The following is a 24,407-nucleotide window of genomic DNA, read 5'->3' as shown; positions in this document are numbered from 1 at the left end:
AATTCCACTAGCTAAAAAGTATTTTAGAGCGCGTCGGTCTCACAGCTCTGGGGTCCCGGGTTCAAATCCAGGTCATGTCCATCTGTGTGGCGTTTGCATGTTCTCCCGGGCCTGCGTGGGTTTCATCCGGGTACTCCGGTTTCCTCCCACATTTAAAAGACATGCATGCTAAGCTGATTGGACACTAAATTGCCCCTAGGTATGGGTGTGAGTGTGCATGGTTGTCTGTCTCCTTGTACTCTGCGATTGGCTGGCCACCGATTCAAAGCGGTTCAGAAAATGAGATGAGATGAGAGAAAAGGTATTTTAGTGGATTTACTGCTGCAAGATGGCCGCCAAATAGTCACGTCCCCGACTCCATCTTAAGATATCTTTGATAGTGATGCAGTGATCACATTGCTCTCCAACTTTTGCCAAATGGTGTCGCCCTTTTGCAGCATTACCGGCTACGTTCCCTACGGCACTCGATGCGGCCCAAACTTTTTTTTTGCCTGTCTAATGTCCATATCTCTGGGTTGCTTTGCCGTCACTATTGAAATTAGATAATAGATAATAAAGCAACTGTTTCCTTTTTTATTCATTCCATTTGCAATGCAAAAGGTCGCGGTGCGACGTGAATGAACGGACGGGATGTCCTGAACCAGATTCGCCACTTCTGACTTTGGTCCATCCGGTAAGTGAGTGCTTCTCCAAAGTGTTGATGTATTAATTTATAATTAATGTCGACGCCAGTGTGCGTAGTTATGCGACGTGACGATTGACGCCACCGATTCGCTAATAAGGTAACTCCGCTAGCGCTAACTCGCGCCACTTTAAGCTCTCAGGCTGCCTTAGATGTTGTGCTATCGGCAAAGCTAACGGCTAAACTAACTATCGACACTGAACGACATCGTAACGAGTTTAATGGTTTTCAAGTTAACACAGAAAGTTGCGTTAAAAGTCATACATCCACGCAAGGCATGTTTATTTGTATAAAACCAACCACGCATCACTTCAGATTTTGAAGCAAAAATTGAATTAAAATATTGAAATCAACATCAACATCAACCTACACAAGGGACTAAAGATAAAAATTAGCCATCGGCTACAATCTTACACATTTACATGTTCATTAACATGAATATAAACATGTTCATTGATATTTGCTGTCCCTTATTAAACAAATAAAACACAACTCAAACTACAATGTGAAAACAGGGAATGAGAAAAGTAGAGCCACTTTCATTTAACATATTTAAAATGACAGATTACATTTAAATAGTGGAACAATCCATATGATTTATGAATAAAAAGAACACTGGAAAAGAAACTTTTCCTACCATAATACAACTATCCTTAATCTGTTAACCTCTTTTATCTTTGTATTTCCTTTCTCCTACTTAGAGCCAGACAAGCAAACGATTTGGACCATTAAGTGAGGATTATGGCGCTCACTAGGACTCTGCCAGCAACGCCAGCTGCCTCCTTAAAACCGTAACTGGCTTAAAAAAACAGGACCAAGAGACTTGTCAGCGATCAGGACTTTCTTGGACTGAACGCGGGAAGAGAATTTGCTGGGAGTTAGCATCTAGTCATCAGTTCTTCTCCAATGGCAGAGGAGGAGGAAGAGGTGATGGCCACGGAGTATTTGCTGGAGCGGGTGATGGTCAAGGACCTGAGCAAGAGGCTGCAGGTTGGCCAGGAGATGGTTGAGCTTATCCAGCACGAGGACAAATGTCCAGACCTGGAGCAGGACCAGGGGACCCTGGACAGACTGGTGGAAACGTTAGCCAGCTCTTGGGTCAACTCCAATCACTTCAAGGTTAGTTTTTCCACAAACTTCAATGCAAATCAATAACCACACCAAACCAAATGTTATCATTTGCTCTAGTACACTTTGATAATCTCTCACGGCGCACCGATTGAAAATGACTGAGCAATGATATTCACGAGAGGAACAAGTCACCATGAAAATTTGGGTTAATGATGCTGGTAAAATAAGATCGCAGTCACCAGAGCCGTGGCCCCCTTTCCAGCTCTCTACACTTAAAATTAGGTACAGTGTGTGTACATTTGTATCTCACTTTGGGATTTTAATGTGCAAAGTTGCCATGGGTACCAACAATACCAAAAATGATGGAACTAAGCACACTCCCTTTCCTTCCTGTCCATAACTTTTTTGGCCATGTAGCACCATTAATACACAATGTTACAAATTATCGTTAACATACTTTATTTAAATTCATTTGGAAGATAAAATACATGATAAGGGGTAATATAATAGAATGACATATTTGTACATTTGAGGAGTAAGGCACTCAATTTTGACTGCACTGTAAGTTTAAAGTGTGTCACGTGGGGATGTAGTACGTCGGATTTACCGCGGTGTGGCATTGTTGCATGTTGACAATAACTGTTGATTTATGTTGTTTTGATGTTTTAACGAATGTTGGGTTCCAAAAATTGCACCTGGACCCGAATCGTGGATTCGGGAGATGCGAAAGTGTTGATTATGGTGTCAGCAGGGAAAGTCTCACTATACGTTCATTGACTTTCCCATTCACCCCATGACGAGGACGGTTGTCCAACAGCAGCAACGCTGCAAACTCATGCAATGTGGGCAGATGGCTCAGTCAGGGTTTCATATGACAACTCTCCATTATATAGAACTTAACATGTTTCCTTCTTAGAAGGTGACACATTGTGTTTTAGGCCAGCAAAAAGGATCTGTTCTGACCCCACTGCGATAAAACTCGACTTTTGATTGTATTACCCACAAGCCTTTGCAGTTTTTAAATCTCCTTGCCTCTTGTGCCCCCTAGTGGTGGTGTATTCGCCTCATTTTATGGATTTATCACAAAACGGGCACACAGCACAATGGTCTAATGTGCTGTTTAAACATTTTGTTAATTGACATATTTATTTATTTACTATAGAATAGGATAACATATAATGCAAACAGTATTTGACTTCACTACATAAACATATACTGTAGTGAAGATCCTTGTAGCCAATGAAAAAATTAAAACAAACTGGACAAAAATGCAAAGTAAATCCATAAACTAACATGATGAATGCAAGCATTTGGACTATTTTTACTATTTTGTAATTATATCTGTTTTTTGTTGTTGCTTGAAATAAAATAACACGTATTTATTTTCCATCAATAAAAAATTATATTTTGTTATAGGAACAGCTCAACGAAAACAAATTGTTGGATTGATTTAAACAGTTGTTTTTACATCATATTAGGGTGCTGAATTCAAATCTGTCATTAATTTCTGTAAGGTGGTCGGATCGATTCCAGGTTGTTTGCAGTGTGATTGTGAGTGCAAATGGTTGTCTGTCTCTGTGTCACCTATGACTGACTGGCGACCATTCTAGGGTGTAGTCTGCCTTTCGTTAGCTGGTATAGGCTCCAGCACCCTAACTGGGATAAGCGGTGCTGAAACTGAATGAATATTTTTTTTTTACAAAATAAGTACACCCATACCTCTACATTGGTTCCAGAACTTGTACCATAAAAATAAAATGCTATCAAAAATGCCAATTCTTCAAAAAGTCAAGCATACAGTAAAAAAAATGTTAGCAACCATAAATTGTCTTGAATAAGTTAAAAAAAACATGCAGCAAAAAAAATGTTAGCCTATATAATAAGAATAATACTTGGATAGGTTTCAGCACCCCCTGTGATCCTTGTGAGGATCAGCTGTATGGGTAAAAAAGTATTAAAATGAATCACCATTCATCTTTATTATCAACATTGTGGAATATTGATTAGTGAGATCTACGCTCAAATCTCGGGATACGTGTTTTTCCTTTGCTTATATTGATTTTACGAGGGTACACTGGCTTCCACCCACAGCCCCTAAATCGGCTAGTTAGGTTAATCGAGAGCCCTAAATTGTGAATGTGTGTGTAAGAACTGGATCTCTACTTGTCTTCTGTGATTTACTGGTGACCAGTCTAGAGTGCAGTGTACCTACAAACAAAGAAAGGATGGATCATAATAATTGTGATAGATGTGCATAAAATATATGTACGTAAATTCACCGGGTATGTGATTCTAAATATCATAACTGTTGGCATTTCTGTGCTTTTTTGTTTATTTTTAGGTCGTGCTGTTGGGGATGGACCTTCTGTCTGCACTCGTTAGCAGACTCCAGGAAAAATTCAGGACGCAGGTTGCGACAGGTGAGGCTTTTGACATTTAAATTTTCAGTTCAGCTCCATGTGAGAACATTTTTCTTTGTTCAGTTCTTCCCAGCTTAATTGATCGTCTGGGAGATGCTAAGGACCAAGTGCGGGACCAGGATCAGGCGCTTCTTCTAAAGATCATGGATCTGGCTGCCAACCCACAGGTAGAAAATAGAAATGCATATGAGACTGGGATTTATTGCCACCTTAATTTATTTTATGCTTTCTTAGTATGTTTGGGAGCGCATGACAGGAGGCTTTAAACACAAGAACAACCGGACCAGAGAAGGACTCTGCCTTTGTCTGATCTCCACCTTAAAAGTGTAAGCTTAACCTTTAGTATCCTACTTGAAATAATTATTTGAAAAATATTTTGTTTTTTGGGTGGGTCACGTGTATGTATGTATGGAATTGATTTCAGGTTTGGATCGCAGAGCCTGACTCTCAGCAAAATAGTTCCTCACATTTGTAATCTTTTGGGAGACCCCACAAGTCAGGTACTACAACAGCTTTGCCCTATGAATACCACTTCTGTCAATAATGATATGTAAACACCTGTTGAAAATTGGTTAGGTGCGTGAGGGGGCCATGAGCTGCTTAGTGGAGATCTATCGCCATGTGGGTGAGCGAGTGAGAATTGACCTTGGAAAGAAGGGCCTACCTCAGTCACGGTGGGTTTAGACAAACCAAATGCCAATGATTCACACAATGATGCATAAACATGTACTGTCAATAATTTCTTTCTAGGTTGAATGTCATCTTTAGTAAGTTTGATGAAGTCCAGAGATCAGGAAACATGGTCCTATCCGTGTCAGGTAGGATTAATCAAATCAATCAATCAAAAGCTTTTATTGTCATATACACAGCTGCGTATAACGAAATTGGTGGTGCTACTCCACAAAGTGCATTTTTCCCAGTAAAAACATAAATAAGTTATTTAAAAAGTCACGTCCAGGCAAGGGAATTCTAAAATATTGCACAATCTAAGATATTGCATTGTTATTGCACACCCCAAAGTTATTGCACACCCCGAAGTTATTGCACTGAAGGGATTGTGTGTCGTGGTAGTGCAAATTCAGAGCCCTGATGGCTCTGGGAAAAAAACGGTTCCCAAGTCTTTTTGTCCGAGTTTTATGAGACCTGTAGTATCTTCTGGGCAGCGTTGATCACTCTCTGCATGGCCTTTCTGTCTGCTGCCGTGCTTCCAGCGTACCACACTGTAATGCAGTATGCCAGGATGCTCTCCACAGTGGCTCTATAGAAGGTTACCAGAAGCTTAGTGTCCAAGTTGTTCCTCCTGAGTACCCTCAGGAAATTGAGTCATTTCTGGGCCTTCTTCACCACTGCCGTGGTGTTGGTAGACCAGGAGAGCTTGTCCGTGACGTGGACCCCCAGGAAATTGAAGGACTGGACCCTGTCTACGCATACTCCATTTATGAGGAGTGGGGCCAGATCTGTGCTGCGTTTGCGAAAGTCCAGGATTATTTCTTTAGTTTTCGTGGTGTTTAGTGTGAGATTGTTCACCAAACACAACAAAGACAGTTTGTTGACCTCATCTCTGTTGCCAGACTCATCCCCCCCTGAGATGAGTCCGACCACAGTGGTGTCATCGGCAATTTTGATGATGGAGTTAAAGTGGTGGGTCGGTGTACAGTCATATGTGTACAGGGAGTATAGAAGAGGACTCAGTACACAACCTTCAGTGGGGAGCCAGTGCTCATTGTAATGGAGGAACAGAGGTGGGGACCAAGTCTAACAGTTTGTGGACGGTTGGTTAAGAAGTTCTTAATATAGTAGCAGATGGAAGAGGATAGTCCAAGGTGGGAGAGTTTGTCAGCCAGAATGTCCGATATTATAGTGTTGAAGGCTGAGCTATAGTCAATGAAAAGCATCCTCACGTAGTTCCCATGGTGCTCCAGGTGGCTCAGTGCTGTGTGTAGAGCTACGGCGATGGCGTCCTCAGTGTACCTATTTGCTCTATGGGCAAATTGGTGATGGTCAACTGAGGGAGGGATTGTATCCCTGATATGGCGGGCGACCAACTTTTCAAAGCACTTCATGATCACAGGCGTAAGTGCAACAGGCCTATAATCATTCAGGCTGTCAATGGTTGGCTTTTAGGGACAGGGATAATGGTGGCAGATTTCAGGCAGGAGGGGATGATGGATTTTTGCAGGGAACAATTGAAAATCTTTGTGAAAACCCCAGTCAGCTGGTCTTATAAAAGCAGCATTTTTCAGCAATCAAATATCAGATAGCACACTGTATGCAGAGTTACTGATGGTGTCGTGGTACATTGACCTCATTGATTCCCACTCGGTTCCGGTGTGAGATTGTGTGTGTGCCCTCCGACTGAGTGTCAACCAGTTAAGAGTGTAGTTCGCCTTTTGTCCAAAGTCAGCTAGGATGGGCTCCAGCTCCCTCCGGCACTGGCAAGGGTAAGCGCAGTTGAAAATCGATGGGTGGTCTTTGTGGAAATGCTTTCTATTAGCCCCTCTTAAAATTAAACAACGGGCAAGACAAGTCTGGCAGTTCACTAGGCTTACAAAGCACCATGGAAAAGTATTATGGGCAGTGAAACAGGGCTCTTGGTGAAGATTGTAAGGGAATAGGTAATTGGATTGGATTGGATAACTTTATTCATCCCGTATTCGGGAAGCTTTGTTGTCACAGTAGCAAGAGGGTGAGGATGCAGGAATAGGAAAGGCATTTTAGAGATAGATAGGTAAAAGTAAGTTAATAAATAAATACATGAATAAATATATAAATAAATAAGCGTGTTGCTTAGCACATATATACATACATACACATAAATATACATGCATCCTTATTGTTATTGGCGTTAGTAAGATAATCAGTGTTGTATGTCTGCGCGAAAGCCAATTTCACTTAAATGCAAAGCATAAAGTTTTGATAATGATAACTGTGGGCATGGTAATGTAAAGAAGCAATAAAGAACTGAAACAAAACATTCAGGTTGGTGAAAAGAGCAGTACATAGCTGTCAAGCAACGGTTGAAGTAAAAGCAGCCTCAGGACATGCTAAGATGAATCGTAGTCGTTGGTGAATGGTTTGGGAATTCATGTTCCTGTTACAGCTTTGTGACAGCGCCTTATGCTTGCTGTGTCTGTGGAAATTTAGGACATCGGCATTGTCTTCCTTCATACGAGAGAGTGACTCCGTCCCAGTTCTAGATTATGTTTTCTTTGTCACCACAATAGCATTCATGAATTATGATAGCTGATTTATGCTTCACTCCACTGACACACTCTCTCCACATTCTCCTCCTACTTCACTGACACACATACAATGGCTGTCCCTCAATCTTGGCTCCACCCACCAATGACTCGTGCATTTGAGCTCCTCCCATTATCTCCACCCACACTTCCCGTTTTCTCCATCCTGATGCCGGCAGCGTGGATATTTGCTGTAGTCAGCAGGAGGACAGTGTGTCGTCTGTATGTGTTTGTCAAGAACAATAGGAATATTTGACTTAAATATGGGAGGGAGAGGCTGGCATGTTGGCTCCACTGCCTCTCTCTAGTTCCCTCCCAGATATGAAAGAATTGCAGACGAGTGGACCAACTGACAGTCGGCATGCTGAGGAAACTGGTCTGCAGACGGATCTGTTCCTGTGAGCTTTTTCCTTTTGATTCGGCATAGGCGCTAGAACTAACATGTTGTTAGTAATGGGGGCTAAAGGAAAAATGTAGAGGACATGATGAATCCTCACAGTGAGATAGACTGTGCTTGATTTTTCTTGCACATCATGAATTGTGTGATTTATTCACCAGGGGAGTGTCCTCCCAATCCTTGAGATGGATCTCATTGTCCCTCAATGCTGTCTGTTAATCACCATAGTTTTGTAAACTCTGTGTTATCTGTTGACATTGGTAGTTGAAAATCAAATAGTGGCAGCTCAAAGCAACAAAACAGCCTAGTTTTTGTTGTTGTTGTGATTTTTATTTATTTATTTATTGGCTATTCTAACTTTCAAAATTGTTAACGTCATTGTGTAAAGTCATGTGTTGTGTTTAGGAATGTCGTTTTGAAATGCAGATATGTCAGTGAGCCTGCCCACACGACATTGTTGGGAGGGTACGGTTCTAGCTCCCGTTTGTTGTCTGTTGGTTTCCCCATGTGACTTTTCAACTGTCGTCTGCCTCAGATAAAAACTCAGAGGATGGTGATTCAATGGACGGTGGCTGCTCTTCAGCGTCATCGGAAGCTGAATTGTTACCTGGAAGAAAGACTGCCAGTGGTCCATTTCGACGTGCCGTCTCCAACAAATCAGCAGCCAGCACAGGGAGAGATGGCTCTACTGCTGGCGCGGTGGACGAGGGTGACTTCATACAGGCTTTTGAGGATGTTCCCACTATCCAGGTTCACTCATTTGACTCAAGACTCGCTGTGTTTATTGGTCACATAAGCAGCTGACTACATCCCCTCCCTTTATCAGATCCACTCCAACAGAGAGGTGGAGGAGGCCATGGCCAAGATTCGAGATGTGCTTTCAGATGACAAACGTGACTGGGAGCTCCGAGTTGCAGCGGTAAGATATTGTTTTAGTGTTTGGTATGGCCGATTGTCCTTTGGCTACTTCAGTCAGACCTTGCTTGTCTCATTCTTTCAGCTGAAGAAGGTGCGCTCACTGGTATTGGCTGGAGCGATAGACTTTGAAGTCTTCCTGCAACAATTGCGGCTCTCGGAGTCGTCCTTCAGATTGTCAGCCAAAGACCTGCGTTCTCAGGTGGTTCGGGAAGCCTGTATCACCCTAGGGTAAGACTATCCTAAATTTGCAGTTTTCTGTTGGCCCCTTATTTAATTAAAATTAAAAATGTGTCAATTTCTGATGTTCAATTTAGTCAAGTCGAACATTTTATTTTAGTGAAATTTAGTGTTTCCTTGGGATTTTTCCATCTGCAGGCACTTGTCCTCAGTGCTGGGAAACCGCTTTGATCATGGTGCGGAGGCCATAATGCCTACGCTCCTGAACCTTGTCCCCAATAGTGCCAAAATCATAGCAACCTCTGGTGTGGCTGCCATCCGCCTCATACTCACAGTACGTCTCTGCTTCAACCAATCAAATTGTTTTGTCAGAACAAGTATGTTATTACACTAAAGTTCGATCCGTGTTTTGCAGAACACACACTACCCTCGTCTAATCCCAATCATCACCAGCAACTGTATCTCTAAATCTGTGGCTGTCAGAAGGTAAGTAATAGAAATTATTTGGTAAAACTCAGTTTAATCAAGTGATTTTAGGCTTTCTGTCCGTTTGGATTTTTTTCAAATGATAGAATTTATTCTCTCTTTATACACATATTGTAGAAAATTCAGCCATATTTTGCAACGATACATACCTATGCACATGGTTGATCAGAATATTAACGGTGCATGCTGTTATTCATGAAAAACCCATATGGTCAAAAATTGAGATCAGTACGTCAGGCTTTTCGGGAATCAATGATGGGTGCTCCCCAAATTTAGAGCATAAGATTTTTGTGGTTTACTGCAATTAATGACATTGCCATGCACACCAGCAATTCTAAATTCAATATTAATAGTATTAATAGTCATGCTGAATTATATGACCTTAGTTTCCTTTTCCTGTTCTATTGATTATTAGGTGTGTTCCCTTCTACATGGTTTGTTCATAGTTTATTAAGTCACAATGAGCTAGTAATGCTACTTATAGCGAGGTAGCATATATATAGTAGGATACATAATGGTAGTATATACAAGGAGCACCCTCCAAGTGAACCTAAAATGGCTTAACTTTCGTCATTGACAAGTCTGATGTTAGTGTGCGATTGAAATAAATTACTGCATTGATTGATTAGTGAGTTTCTATGAAATGGTTTTCTGTTCTACATCCTACAGGCGGTGTTATGAGTTATTGGACCTGATGTTGAAGGAATGGCTTACGAACTCTCTGGAAAGGTAATAAATTACCGTATTTACTAAATTTTTTCACGTTTCATGCAAGATACATACGTTTTTTTCTTGAATTTCATTCATATACGTCAAAATAAATTTTGTTTAGTGTTTTATCTGCTTATCTTTTCTCTATTTTGAAATAAATGAAAGTATCGGCCGAATTCGCTTACGCCGTGACGTCACACGCCGACGCAGCGGCCATTTTTGTCGTGATGTCATCGTGTCACGGCGCTGTCAATTTGCAGTTTTTTTTGCATGTCGTGTTTTTATGCGCATATAAGCCGTACCCTCGATCCAGTCATCATTTTTTGTCCGGGTTATATTCGAGTAAATACGGTATGACTAAATCGTGCATATAAAGTGAAGCTGAAGATCAATTTTAGCTGTGGAATAATTAGTAGGTCTGGAAGAAAGTGGTGACATTGCGATTATTCCATCAAGGTAACATAACACTAGCTTGGCAGGCTTTGTGGTGATGGTGGGGGGAGGGGCATCTGGCTGTCTAAAAGCCACATTGGGTTTCTGCATGGCTGCTGCCATTACTGCCACTTGGGGGAAACATGAGCTCAACCTTGATACCTAGGGGGCTCTCGGGTTGTTATTGAGTTTACATGCGTGAGAGAGAGATGTTCACACAGTTTTAATGTGTGCTCTGGCAGGCATGTTGCTGTTTTAATGGAAACTATAAAGAAAGGCATTCATGATGCAGATGCAGAGGTGCGATCTGTGGCCAGGAAGTAAGTATCACGCTACTTGTTGTCTTTGACAATGTTGAACGGGAGTCGCAATATGATATCTGGGTGTTTCCCGTAGGTGCTACTGGAACTTCCAAAGTCACTTCAGTCAGAAAGCAGAGCAGCTGTTCCAAAGCTTGGAGTCCTCCTATCAGAAAGCTTTGCAGGCTCACCTGCGGGGTGGCGATACTGTGATGTCAATGCCGCCATCGGATCATTCTTCGTCCTCCTCACAAGAGAGCCTGAAGTGGGATTCTTGAAAGTCAAACTCAATTTAATCCCTTTTCGCAATGACCATTTCCCTCTGTTTTCTCGTTTATAGTCGACACTTGTCTTCAAGAAGCGCCACTGGAAGAACCCAGTTGACCAGATGTAAGAACACATACATATGTTGTTGAACTAATAGTATCTGTTTGATTCATATCGCTCATTATAGTGTTAACAGTTTTACAGTGAGGTGGTAACAGATGCCAAAAAGAAAGTCTCATGCCTGGCCTTACACAGTCTCCTGTGACCATAAATTACAATTAATCTGCTCCTTATATCGTGAAGGAATTTTCTGGGGAAATTATTCTCTTTCTTCTACCAACAAAGGAGTTACTTCTCTGAAGCCACCCTCACCCTTTCTTTTCAACACACCAGGGTTCTGTGAAACTCTGATTGTATATGTAATTCATAGATAGTATGTTAAGTGAAAAAATTCCTAATCCTTGATTACTTGTACATAGCGAAAGCAGCCCAAGCTTCCAGACCCTGTACTGGCACCACCTCTATGGGGTCTCTACAACGTTCTTGCAGTGACGTGGATGTCAACGCAACAGCCACAGCACGCACCCGAATGCAAACCGTCACCTCGGCAGTGCAGGCTCCCACTTCGCCCTTTAGCGCCGCCTCGGCTCTACCACCTGGATCTTATGCTTCACTTGGTGAGTAGCACTATGTGTTTATGATCTACTTTGGAGACACAATTAAATCACAACTGCTCTTCCAGTCCACTTCAATCAATTGTCTCTCTCCTGGGCTCTCGTGCCAGTCAGATGGCTTGTGGTGTGTTAAAACATGTGGTAAGCCATGTGTGTCTGGATAGTGATGCTCGTCCATATGTCTTCCCCACATTGTCTGCTACCACCATCAGTACAGTGAAGTAAAGTTTGTGGTGCACCCACGCACGCACAAATTACATTTTACAGTATTATTTTTGTTCCGGACCAATTTTTGAATCCACTATTAATTGTCTGCCAATTAGGGCTGTCTCATTTAATCAAATAATTGACAACTAATCAATATTGAAATAAATTAATGCCTGTTTTGATAATTTTGGAGACATTGTGAACCTAGAAATGGTCAAAATCTTCTTTGAGACACTTAATAGAAACATTTTCATCTATTTTGATTAAAAAGCCATTAATATTTTTTTGCTTATTTTACAAAACAGCCAATATAAAGTCTTTTTAGTTATTTACAGTTTTGATGGGGAAAATCTAAATATTTTTAGTTTTAAATGTTTTTTTTAATTCAAAGAAGTTTCAAAGTAAATGTTGTGTTCTAATGTTTTACATTTTGAAGTTTCTATATTTATCAATTTAAAAAGATTTTAACTATACTATAATTAAAAATAAATATAATAAACTCAGAAAATATTTTCAGATTTCCATAGTGATTACAGAAATCTTTTTTTTTATAATTTAAATGAAACTTTTAGTGAGAAACATGAAGTCCCTGCACATGATTGACTTTCACGGGATACACAAAACTTGTGGTGGTCTGGATCTGACCCCCAAGTTTGACACCTGTGCGTTAAGATGACATATTATTAAGAACACAAGCATGCCTTTCAGGATTGTGATGTGTGAAGAACATGGCATCGTGTCACAAGAAACAAGTCTTTCTATACTCTTAAGTTTTTTTCTGTTATTGCTTTGTAGGTCGAGTCCGAACACAAAAGACAAACACAGGAAAGCGTCCCGCAGTGCCTGATGGTCGGGGTCGCAGCAAAGGAAAAGTCGCCTCACAGTCTCAACGTGAGTAAATGTAAATTAGACTTCCAGGTCTTTCATTTTCCATTCATCCACATTTTTATGTTTTAGCTGGAAGCCGGTCCGGTTCCCCAGGCCGAATTCTAGGCTCCCCCCACAGCAGGATGGTGAGGTTACCTGTAGGCAATGCAACTGCTACAGTTAACAGCAGTTTAAGCGCCAGTAGGCGTTCACGGGGCCACCGCAGCCACGGCTGTAGCCGGGAGACCAGCCCAACTAGATCAGGCTTTGGTAAGGACTGTTGACCAATGAGCTTGGAATTCATATGTTTTTTTTCCCGAAAACGTGGCTGACTCATAACCACACATTTAATGAAAATATATTCATGGAGTTGTTGACTCATCAGATGTTGGTTGTTTCTTCTTAAAAGCTAGAAACAATACCTTTACCTCCAATTCACCCCTTTTTCTTGTCTGTCTTGACTAATGTTCCTCCCAGCTGAATATGCTAAGAGCTGGAGCTAACAGCTAAACTTTTGCTTAGCGCTTTTGCCTGTCCATCTGTCTGTCTGTCTAAATCCCACCACTCCAGCACGGAGCCGAATTCCTCGACCCAGCATGAGTCAGGGCTGCAGCCGCGAAACCAGTCGCGAGAGCAGCCGTGATACCAGTCCCTCCAGGGGTCTCTACCCCCTGGGTGAGTACGGTACCAAAGCCCTTCCTTACATTGGCAAATCGATGACTTTAGTAAACCTGATTATTGAAGCCATTGGTAAATAAACTAAATTCCTTACATCTTTTTCCTGCGCTTTCTCTTGTTTGTCCAAGATGTTTTATTTCTTGCATGCTCTGGTTCTGGTGTTTTCATTAATTAATGCAGAATAAAACAGGATTAATTTATTGACACTTGATGTTGAAAGATGAAAAAACAACTATCGTCACTGTATGGTGATAATCTCCCAATCCCCTTTAGCAATTCACCGTCACTGCTGTTCTACCAGCGCCTTGTCGTCTGCTGGGTGCTTTTCAGGTGACCGTAGAATGCACGTCAATGCTGCCACACAGATGCACTCCTTATCCATGCCTTTTGATTTTTTGCATATGGCTGACATCCAGGCATAGACGCTTCTCGTTCACTTATGATTTTGAAAAAACTATAATTTGGTTTGCTTGTGTAATAGCAAAATCACCCTTGATTGTGAACTTTACTTTAAATTGCATCATAAATACGTTATCAGTGGTTCTCAACTTGTGATGTGAGTAGCAACAGTGGTACAGGGGCTTTGCCTAGTGGTACGTGAAAGACTGACTCAGTGAAATGTTCAAATAACGTTTTAAGGCAACAATGAAGTGAAGCTCAGTTGCATTCATCTTAAACTACATAGGATTGAAAGAAACAGACAACACCTTTTTATCATGTGCAACTGAGTGATAAAGATTGTGTTTAATGAATTGAAAAAACATCATTTGATTTCAATGTGACGTGTAATGGTTGAAAAAAAACATACCTGTAATTATTTTTAAGTATTTCCAGGAAATGGCCAGCCTTCACTGGATAAGACTTCATGAGAGATATGAGGCTTGTTCAAAACAGCCTTATATGGTAACATATTTAAGTCGCAATTATACATTTCCCCAAAAATTTGAAATATCGTTTTGCGAAAAACTAACGTTAACTCAGCTCATGAGCATTTGCATAACTTTGGGCAACCATCTTTCACCCGATGCATTGGGTTTCACATTGTCTCATTAAAAATAAAAAAAGGTCTCATTTGTGACTGCTGGGAAAACAATTGCATTTGCATAGTAAAGCAGCATGTTGAATTGATTGCAAATAAGCCCAATGAAAAATGAAGCCAAGTGCTTAGATGATTTTGTTTCCTAACACGGCAGTTTTTTCCTCCCTCTGCATTAGATCGTCTGTCTCACCAAGCTCGGATCTCGGCCTCTGTCAATGCCATGAGAATCCTCAACACAGGAACTGAAGTGGAAGCTGCTGTTGCTGATGCACTGGTGAGAAACGTTCGCAATCATTTGCTGTCCCACTAAATAAATCAATTTAATATCCCTTATAAATGTAATTTCCTCCCTCTTGGACTTTGTACATTTCAGCTCTTAGGAGACTCGAGGAGTAAGGTACTGATACTAATGTGTCGTGTGCCAGCATGAGCATGGAGCATTATCATGGACCATATTGTTATCATATATCTGTGATTGACTGACTGTGTTTTATGTACGCATAGTGGTCACATGATGATGTATGATGATTTACTGTATGTCCCTTGCTAACACACCCGGTCTGGTTCTAATACTATAGCTGCCAACGTGTCTCAATCCATCGCATGGTGAAATAAGAACATAAAGACAGCCTTTAGCTGTGATCACCTCTAAAAGTTGTGACTCTTCCTCCGCTAGCACCGACCGATGCGGCGCCACTTTGAGTCACCGGGTATGTTCTCCGACGACGACGCCAACAGCGACGCCTCTAGCGCCTGCTCGGATCGCTCGTACAGCTCGCGTAATGGCGGAATGCGTCACTCGGAGGATATGGCTGAAATTCTCAACCACTGCGCCAGCACCAACTGGTCAGAGAGAAAAGAGGGTCTGCTGTCACTACAGAATGTATTGAAAAGCCACAGAATGCTCAGGTGAGTAAAGGCAAAACTAATCTTTTGTCTTGAGCAAAACATTGTGGCACGATGTTCCCTAATGTATTTCCCCACTCTCCTTGACTCACTTATCAACTTGGGTGACATTACATTTAAGATTGGGCTATCAGTTTCTTTGAGCAAAAATGCGGTCCTAAGATATCAAAATTTTAATAATTATTATTATTACCGTAAGTGACCAAATGGAGCGACCCCTTTGTGATAAATTCATATGAGAAACAAGATTCTTTAACCTCACAAATACACATCTGAAAAAGCAGTCACACGTTGTTAATGTACTTTTAATCGGTCTCTTCCCATTGGAGTTGAAACTTATAGCTGCAGAATGTGAACAAACAGCATATTAAACATATACAAGCGAGTCACAGTTTGTGAACGAATACTTTTGTAATTGTGTATATCACCTGTCTGTGTGTTAGTCGCGTAGAACTGAAGAGACTCTGTGAGATCTTCACCCGGATGTTCGCAGATCCTCACAGCAAGGTGATACACATCGTCCATCCACGTTCAACAACTAACTCAAGCACAACTAACTGTGCTTTCATGTTTCATGGCTCTTCGCTTGTGTGGACTTTAACACACATCAGAGAGTAAGTGCTTACTTCTGTTTTCAAAACTTCCAGTCACTGGCAGTGAAGTGCTGATCTTGTCCTACCACCTGTCGCTCTCAGGTCTTCAGCATGTTCCTGGAGACACTGGTGGACTTCATTGTTCTGCACAGGGAAGACCTTCATGAATGGCTTTTCATCCTACTCACCCAGCTACTGAAGAAAATGGGTGCCGACCTCCTGGGATCCGTCCAGGCCAAAGTTCAAAAGGCGCTGGACGTCACCTGGTTGGGATTGACACTAGGGTTTGGAATGGCAAGAATAATTAGTTGGTGCAGATGGATGAATTGTTCACATCTTCTTTCCAGTGACTCCTTCCCCTACGAGCAGCAGTTCAACATTTTGATGCGCTTCATCGTGGATCAGACGCAGACGCATAATTTGAAGGTGAAGGTGGCTATCCTGCGCTACATCGAAGCATTAGCGCGACGGATGGACCCGGCTGACTTTGTCAACACTAGCGAGACACGCCTTGCTGTCTCACGCATCATTACGTGGACCACTGAACCCAAAAGCTCAGATGTGAGAAAGGTAGGCTACTTTCAGTGTTGTCCTTCTCTTTTGCCACCTTTATGTTTCTGCGTCTACATCCTTTTTATTCATGGATTAAGTTTGTTCTGGTTCCATGCCTTTTGTTTTGTTTTCACGTCTTTATTTGTTTTCCGCAATCAGCATTTTTGTTTGTCATTCATCAAACTCCCAGACACTTCATAACTGGGAGGATTTGTCAGGGCGAGCCAGCACAGTGGCTTCTTTTTCTGGAGAGGGCAACCTGGAGGAAAGGTGCAAGGTAGAATCAGCTGTCCAACAGCATGACCAATCTTTTATCAACAACCTTCCTACTGTTATACTTTAATGTTGCTTTATAAATGACATTTTTGCTGACTTTAAAACATGATCATTCAATGCCAACCATCCCAGTTCTACTAATGGATTTGAAAATTCCCAAATTCATGTAACAAGACCCCTTGCTCATTTTCATCAAATATTTCTCACTTTATACTATTCTCAGTTATGAATCACCACTGTGACGAATTAAAAAATGTATAACTGAGTGAATGCAGTAAGTCCCCTCAACAAGTGTCCCTATATGCACACAGGCAGCCCAGGTGGTGCTCATTGCCCTGTTTGAGCTCAACACACCAGAGTTCACCATGCTACTTGGCGCTCTTCCTAAAACCTTCCAAGACGGGACCACTAAACTATTACACAACCACCTGAGGAGCACAAGCGGCATCAACATGGTAATTAATACACGTGTGTAAATTTAACCTTTCTTAGGTGTCAGGGTATACAGAAGACTTCAGAAACATTAAAATGACTGAACTTATGTGTGCTAAGAAGGAGTATTAAGCTTCATGGCTTAAGTCCCAAATTCTGATGAACTTGAAGGTCAGGAACCTGTTCATTGAATCACTTGTGTAACCAAGGTCAAGATGAGCCCCTCGTGAAAATATACAAAAACAAGTCTTGAAGAATCAGGGAGCAGAGGTAGTGGCAAATTTCATTTTTATTCCCACAAATATTTATTTTGACAGTCGTATTTAAAAAAACTAAACATTTTATTCAATTTTCTAAAAACAAAAATAGTAGTTACAGAAAAAATTGAACACAAAACCACAGCAACCTCAAACTAAAGTGTTAATAAATGCTCCACCAAACCAGAAAGACAGGTGGGCAAACTGGTCCTCGAGGGCCGCTGTGGGTGCAGGTTTTTGTTCCAACCGATCGAGCACAGACAGTTTAACCTTTGAGCTTTCTGCAGAAAACAAGAAGCACCTGACTGCCATTCACTGAATGCACTTGTCAGACACCATGCTGGTGAAAAGGTGTCCTCTTTATGGGTTGGAGTGAAAACCCGCACCCACTGCGGCCCTACTGTATTTACTCGCATATAAGGCGCCCCCGCGTATAACTCACACCCTTAAAATTGCCTTAAAATCATTGAATTTTACAATTGATTCACAATGTTCACCTCGATATTCATGGTTTTAAGTACAAATATGTTACTTTGAGGGGAGAATCTTAAGAAAAATCATCACACATGGTATTTCTGAGATACTGCATCAATCAAAAGCACATTTTTAGGGTCAATATAAGGAATTAATTCATCCAGTAATCGTTGTTTTCTTACTGCAAAACAGAAAATAACCAATAAATAGTAAATTTTACTTTGTATAACTGAGTTAAAAGAGTATAGCAAGTCTTGTGTGCATATAAGCCGCACCCTTGATCGGGTCATATTTTTTTTGTTACAAATACGGCTTATATGCGAGAAAACACGGTAGTTTGCCCACCACTGAGCTAAACCATTTATTTGTAATCTTAAAATTTAGCTAATCCGAGAGCTGCATTCAACGAACTCCCCCGCCTACCAACAGATCAGTGGAGAGTTAACAACAGTGCATTCTAAAATCAGCACAAGAACTACAACCTTAAATGTACCTGACATGAAAGTCAGCTAAGCACAAAGCTGGTTTCTTTTTCTTGAGAGGTCAGTCTTGTGTTTCTCCAGCAAGAAGAGCCAGACGGCAGCATGCCCAGGTATTGGGTATAAGCCAAATCAAAGTTGCGCATAGTGGCATCCAAACCTGGAAAGTTGGGCATCCTAATTTATGACCTGGTTACACCTGATTGTTCAGAATCTGGTTTTATGAAGGGCTCAATACCTTCACAACCAGCAACAAAAATATACAGTTTTTTTGTCATTTATTAGTAATTACTGAATTCGCTAGATGAGACTTTGCTGAGGCACAACCATAGTCCTTTTCTTTGTAATATAAAAAAGCACAAAAAACAGATTTAATAGCATTTCTCTTTATGGAAAAATACGACACTACTACTGTTGAGTGACGTCACGAATGAGGCGCGTACTTGCGGGGCGGAGATTGCAAAAGGTCTATTCTGTGGACGAGATAGGATTTCATTTCATTATTTAGGATTTTTTTTAATGAATTGGTTTCGGAAATAAGGTCTGCCATTATTTTATAATCATTTCCTGGAGTATTTCATAGCACCTAAAGACGTGTCTAATGTCACAGGCATCGCCCGCTAGTTCAGCTGGTCGAACAACTCCACGCCAGCCTAGCAGCCGCAGCAGCCCACTGACATCTCCCAGCACCTGCTCCCATGGAGGATTTTCGCCGAGGTATAGTTTCCTTCATCCATATATACGTATCGTATCATGCTGCCTTAATAAACGTTATGAATTCATACGTGTGTTTCTCATGTATTGTAATCCATGGTTTCAGCATGCTGGAGTATGACAGTGAGAACCTGAACTCTGAGGAGATCTACAGCTCCCTGCGTGGTGTCACTGAGGCAATCCAGAACTTTAGCTATCGTAGCCAAGAAGAGCCGATTGAGCCGTATAAGCGAGATGCAACGCGGGATGCCACAGTAAATTGATCAGACTGTTCATGTTAAACTTTTGTAATGTGACACGTGTCTTCTGTTTGTCACAGTCCGGAGGCGCAGCTCCCTCACATTTTGATTTACGTCTTTTCGGCGATGTGGATGCTGGGCGGACAGCTTTGGACAACAAGACTTCGTTACTGAACACACCTTTACCACGCTCTTTGGCGTTGCAGCGTTTTAGAGACTACAACCCCCACAACTACGAAGCTATGGAGTTGCGACAAAATGGTGCGTCACACAAGAGTGTTAGAGTGAGAAATTCGCCAATGCACACTGGTCAAATTCAAGGCCCACGGGCACAGATCATGACCGCCGCATCATTCTGTCATTTCTACTAGTTTAAAGTTTAAAGCTGACCCGTCAAAATGACAAGTGAAGTAGCCTGTGACAAAAGCCTGGCCTGCTCAAAGGTCACGGGAAAAAAATCCCCCCCCCCCAAAAAATCATTCATCTGTTGTCATCTGCAGAGCGCCAGCAAGAATATGCCGAAAACAAAATCCAGAGCCCCAGAAATGTCCCAGGTAAATTACAAATCTAAAGTCACGTGCACAATTCCTCTGAAACATGTCATATCTTGGAGGAGGGACAGAGCAACTGGTGAGGGAGCTGTTGAAGGAGCTGTCCCAGGGCTCAGTGGGGGAGCGCGGCACCGAAGAGCGCACTGTAGAGGAGCGGAGGGCGACCCTGTTGGAACTGCTTAAAGTGACTCGGGAGGACAGTCAAATGGTTTGGGATGAGCACTTCAGGACCATGTTGTTGCTCCTCTTGGAGATGCTGGGAGACAAAGATGTAAGGAGCTATGAGTAGGATTAAAGAATCCGAGAAATATATTAAAAGTGAAAATTTTAGATGGATGAAATTCTGTTTTTTTTTGTTTTTTTTATTTATTTTATTATTATTGTTTTAATCTCCCCCAGTACATGATCCGGGCGCTCGCTTTGAGAGTCCTGAAAGAAATCCTGAGAAACCAACCGTCTCTCTTCAAGAACTACGCTGAGTTAACCATCATGAAGACACTGGAGGCTCACAAAGACTCACACAAGGAGGTGCAGACGGATGCAAACATGGCCACATATTTTGACCTGGACTTACAATCTCATCCATCTGCTAAAGGTCGTGCGTGCTGCTGAGGAGGCTGCATCCACGCTGGCGGGCTCAATCTACCCAGAGCAGTGCATCAAGGTGCTTTGCCCCATTGTGCAGACGGCCGACTATCCAATCAACTTGGCCGCCATCAAAATGCAGACCAGAGCCATCGAACGCATCGCAAAGGAGCCGCTGCATCAGCTGCTGCATGACATCATTCCGGGGTTACTGCAGGTGGAAGCAGAAATTTGCCTCAATGTTTTTCTTGCGTGATTTTTAACGCGTCGTACTGTTGCAGGGCTACGATGACACGGAAAGCGGCGTGAGAAAGGCCAGCGTCTTTTGCCTCGTGGCCATCTACGCTGTGATTGGCGAGGACCTCAAGCCGTACCTGTCTCAGCTCACCGGCAGCAAGGTACCACTACAGCTTTCTATTAGGCTTTCGCAATAGGTTATCCACCATGTGAAATGAGGAATCGACAACTAATCAATGATAAAAGTAAATTTTGTGACTCTTAATCCATCCATATATTTTTTGATCACTGCTAGCCCCTCCCAGTCATTAATAGATTTCTGTCACCATCAATGGCACTGAAACATGATCCTTTATTACAGCCATCTCATTACAAATAGAGTTGAAATCTAGGACTGTCATTGGCACCAAATATTTTCACACAACACAAAAAAGGGGAAACAGTATATAATCTCTTTTTATTTATTGGTTTTGTTTTCCTAATCTCAGCAGTTCCTAAAAATCAGTTTCTAACCTCTGCCCTTTGAATTCATGACCCTAAAATTTCATTAGCTCTGTTTGATATTATAAACATAAATTTTGATAATTTATTTATTCCTTCTTGAGTTTTTATGTAAATCATTCTCCAAGCCGTTTACAGGGACATTTTTAAAATAACGGATATAGGAAATGCCTTTACGTTTTGGGGGATTTCGTAACTTAGAATCTTTTTTTTCGTGTGTTGGGACGGTCATTTGCATATGAATGGGTTTTGTAACCTGAAAGTTTTGTACCTAGAGGCATTCGTTAGTAGAGATACGACTGTACTTTTCATATTGTCCTCATTAGTGCTCTTCGCTTTTGTAGATGAAGCTGCTCAACCTGTACATCAAGCGGGCTCAGACCTCCACCAGCAATAGCAGCAGCTCTTCTGATATCTCTTCGTACTAACCCGCTTTTAACACATTCACTCTTTCAATAGTAATTTGACAATCTAGCTGACATTTTCCATGCTCTCATTTCCAAACACAGCAACGTAAAAACAAGAGGGCTTTGTTTTCCCCACAACATATGACAGAAGATGGAGGGGCTGGATGCCTGAACAAACTTTCCCTATTGGCCCACGCTTCAGAGTGAAGCTGTTTCAAAAATGTTCACTTTTTCGGTTAGTGCTGAGCTTCACGCCTATCACCACTTTTACTGAAAAGCTAATTCAGCAGCTGCTGCCCCCTACTGAAAGCATCCACTGGCTTCCTGGACAATGAGATAAAGGTGAAACTTGTTCATGCTGATTTATCACTTTGCAGAAGATGATCACTTGGCTGGCCAATGATTTGAAGCTTAGTAAATTTTTGAGCCCAACAATACATCTTGGTTTCAATGAAGTGAAAATGCTATATTTTGAGGACGCTACATTCCGCTTGTCTGCGTAAAATTCATCATGACACTTGAATGTCGTTAAGATTCTCCAGTAAGAGATTGATACGCACATTTCATGCCCTTTAATATTGCTTTCTGGATGAGGCAGCACGCACACAAATGTGTTAGTGTAGAGCATAAATGAATTTCTCGTATTGATCTTTGAGACCTCCATTCCGAGCTCGGTCCTCAACAGCACGGTCCAATTATTCTTGAACCACTGACTACTATACATGTTTTCTATATTCCATTAATTAAGCAGTGCAGCTGGAATTGTTGTAAACCTGTTTTGAATGACGTTATTTAATTGGAAAATACAAATTAGACAATCTGCAGCTTCAGTAGGAAAGCTGGCTGATGGCGAAAATGTCTTCAAGATGAATGCTGTGTTTGACTGAAAAGAGATGTGGCAACTTCAACCTCATCTTAGACTGAAGACTGAAACGGCTTTTTGGGCTTTGTGTTGAGAAATAAATATTCACATAGCAATCATCTTGTACAATTGTGCCTCTTGAACGCCTCAGAGCTACACATCCTATCATAAGGCCCTTTGACCAAACAGGCCACCACACTTTCCACAGCCTTGTTAAACTGGGCCCTTTTCACTGTCATTTTGTACGCGTGCCTTTAGTTACACCTCTTTTCCTACAATAGAATGAAGTCCATCATAAAGCAGATGGACGTGCGAAGTAAGGAGGTTGCTAGTATTTGCCGATGAATGCCATTTTAAAGCACACACTCGCATGTTTTCACCCTTCCCGTCCCTGTCACCCAGTACTATATTTATGTTGAGCAGAGTGTTATTGCAAGTATTTATGTCACAAGTGAGTTTTAAATAAAATAGCAGACCGATTTTTTTGTCTGTCGAGTTGTTCTTTTGCATTCACGCTTTCATGATTATGGTGCAGTTATAGACTTCGTCAGCAGATGGCACTGTGAGCTCACTTGTCCTGCTAATAAAGAACTTGAAATGGTGATTGGATTGGATAACTTTATTCATCCCGTATTCGGGAAATTTTGTTGTCACAGTAGCAAGAGGGTGAGGATGCAGGAATAGGAAAGGCATTTTAGACATAAATAGATAGGTAAAAGTAAGTTAATAAATAAATACATGAATAAATATATAAATAAATAAGCGTGTTGCTTAGCACATATATAGCACATATATACATACATGCACATAAATATACATGCATGCATACGGTAGGTCTGACGGTGAACTAACTGTATGTTTGGCACGTTTTTGTTCTTTTTGGTCCCAGGAGTGGCGGGCCGTCAGACCGTCTCTGCTGGCCTAAGAAATATCTGAATCATGTATTATATTTTGTCCATCAATACTTATTAAATAATTCCAAATTGTCTGTTAGCTTCCTTTCATTGCTTTCCCCCCTGGTTGCACTGCTTCCAGATGTGTTTTCATATTTAAGCATTTAACCAATCACATTTGAGCCAATATTTGTTGCCAGGGTCAGAAATCTGCCTGAAGGCCTTCACAATCAGTTCTGCAGGCTCTGCTGCATTAAACAAGCGTCGATAAGACAATGGCTTTAACCAATCAGATCTCGAGTTGGCAACACCACAATGCCTTCGCGCAGGCATAGGGATACGTCATTGCCTTCTCGCAGGCGTAGGGATACGTCATCGCTTTCACCGACTATGATTGGCTGGGGATAGAGTGGACTAGCCAGAGCTAACAAACTGTATCTAGAGCGAGCTGCACAAGCAAATATATAGTTGTGTTGATTTAAAGCCATTTTCAAGACGGACTATGCCAGAAATACGACAGGACAGGCTCGAGTTTCAGCATTAGCTTCGATGGCGATAGAAAAGAAGGAAGAAAGAAAGGAGGATTGATATTGTGTACAGTTAAAAAGGATTTTTGGTGAGTAAAATATGGCTATATTCCTAAATAATATTTCAATTGTATGAAATTCCCGGGGAAAGTCGTCCTCCGGGTCCGGTTCTGATATCTGAAAAGCTCCAGTGTTTGTATTTAAGCTCCAGTGTTTGTATTTAATCAATAAATGCTGCTAGGAAGTGGATTTTACCCCATTTTAGTGCAATTTTTGCCGGTTCACCTGGACGTCCATCGCTGTCTTTTCCCGGGAAAATCACCCCCTGGCCCGGTTGTAATGTCTGAAAAGCTCCAGT

General features: G+C 41.5%; 1 protein-coding gene and 1 non-coding gene across 2 annotated transcripts; one reads left to right on the top strand and one right to left on the bottom strand.

Annotated features, from left to right (window-relative positions):
- Positions 1-445: 445 nt before the first annotated feature.
- On the top strand, positions 446-23,108 carry LOC144064276 (CLIP-associating protein 1-B-like). Its single transcript, XM_077586709.1, has 37 exons — positions 446-673; positions 1,384-1,801; positions 4,095-4,173; positions 4,237-4,340; positions 4,408-4,499; positions 4,598-4,673; positions 4,750-4,847; positions 4,924-4,991; positions 8,345-8,559; positions 8,636-8,728; positions 8,810-8,955; positions 9,103-9,238; positions 9,320-9,390; positions 10,060-10,119; positions 10,776-10,853; positions 10,930-11,097; positions 11,173-11,222; positions 11,579-11,776; positions 12,776-12,871; positions 12,938-13,117; positions 14,741-14,838; positions 14,938-14,961; positions 15,241-15,473; positions 15,914-15,977; positions 16,082-16,084; positions 16,166-16,329; positions 16,411-16,633; positions 17,203-17,346; positions 19,144-19,250; positions 19,354-19,501; positions 19,567-19,747; positions 19,987-20,040; positions 20,100-20,308; positions 20,437-20,565; positions 20,633-20,839; positions 20,904-21,020; positions 21,705-23,108. Exons 2-37 carry the CDS (start codon positions 1,589-1,591, stop codon positions 21,786-21,788), a joined length of 4,410 nt encoding a protein of 1,469 aa, XP_077442835.1. The 5' UTR covers positions 446-673; positions 1,384-1,588; the 3' UTR covers positions 21,789-23,108.
- Positions 2,432-2,560, bottom strand: LOC144087354 (U4atac minor spliceosomal RNA). The gene has a single exon (XR_013304703.1). It is a non-coding gene; the product is annotated as a U4atac minor spliceosomal RNA (small nuclear RNA).
- Positions 23,109-24,407: the final 1,299 nt, after the last annotated feature.

Source organism: Stigmatopora argus, chromosome 1, assembly GCF_051989625.1.
Source record: "Stigmatopora argus isolate UIUO_Sarg chromosome 1, RoL_Sarg_1.0, whole genome shotgun sequence".
Classification (NCBI taxonomy): Eukaryota; Metazoa; Chordata; class Actinopteri; order Syngnathiformes; family Syngnathidae; genus Stigmatopora; species Stigmatopora argus.
This window is presented reverse-complemented; position numbering and strand designations above follow the sequence as displayed.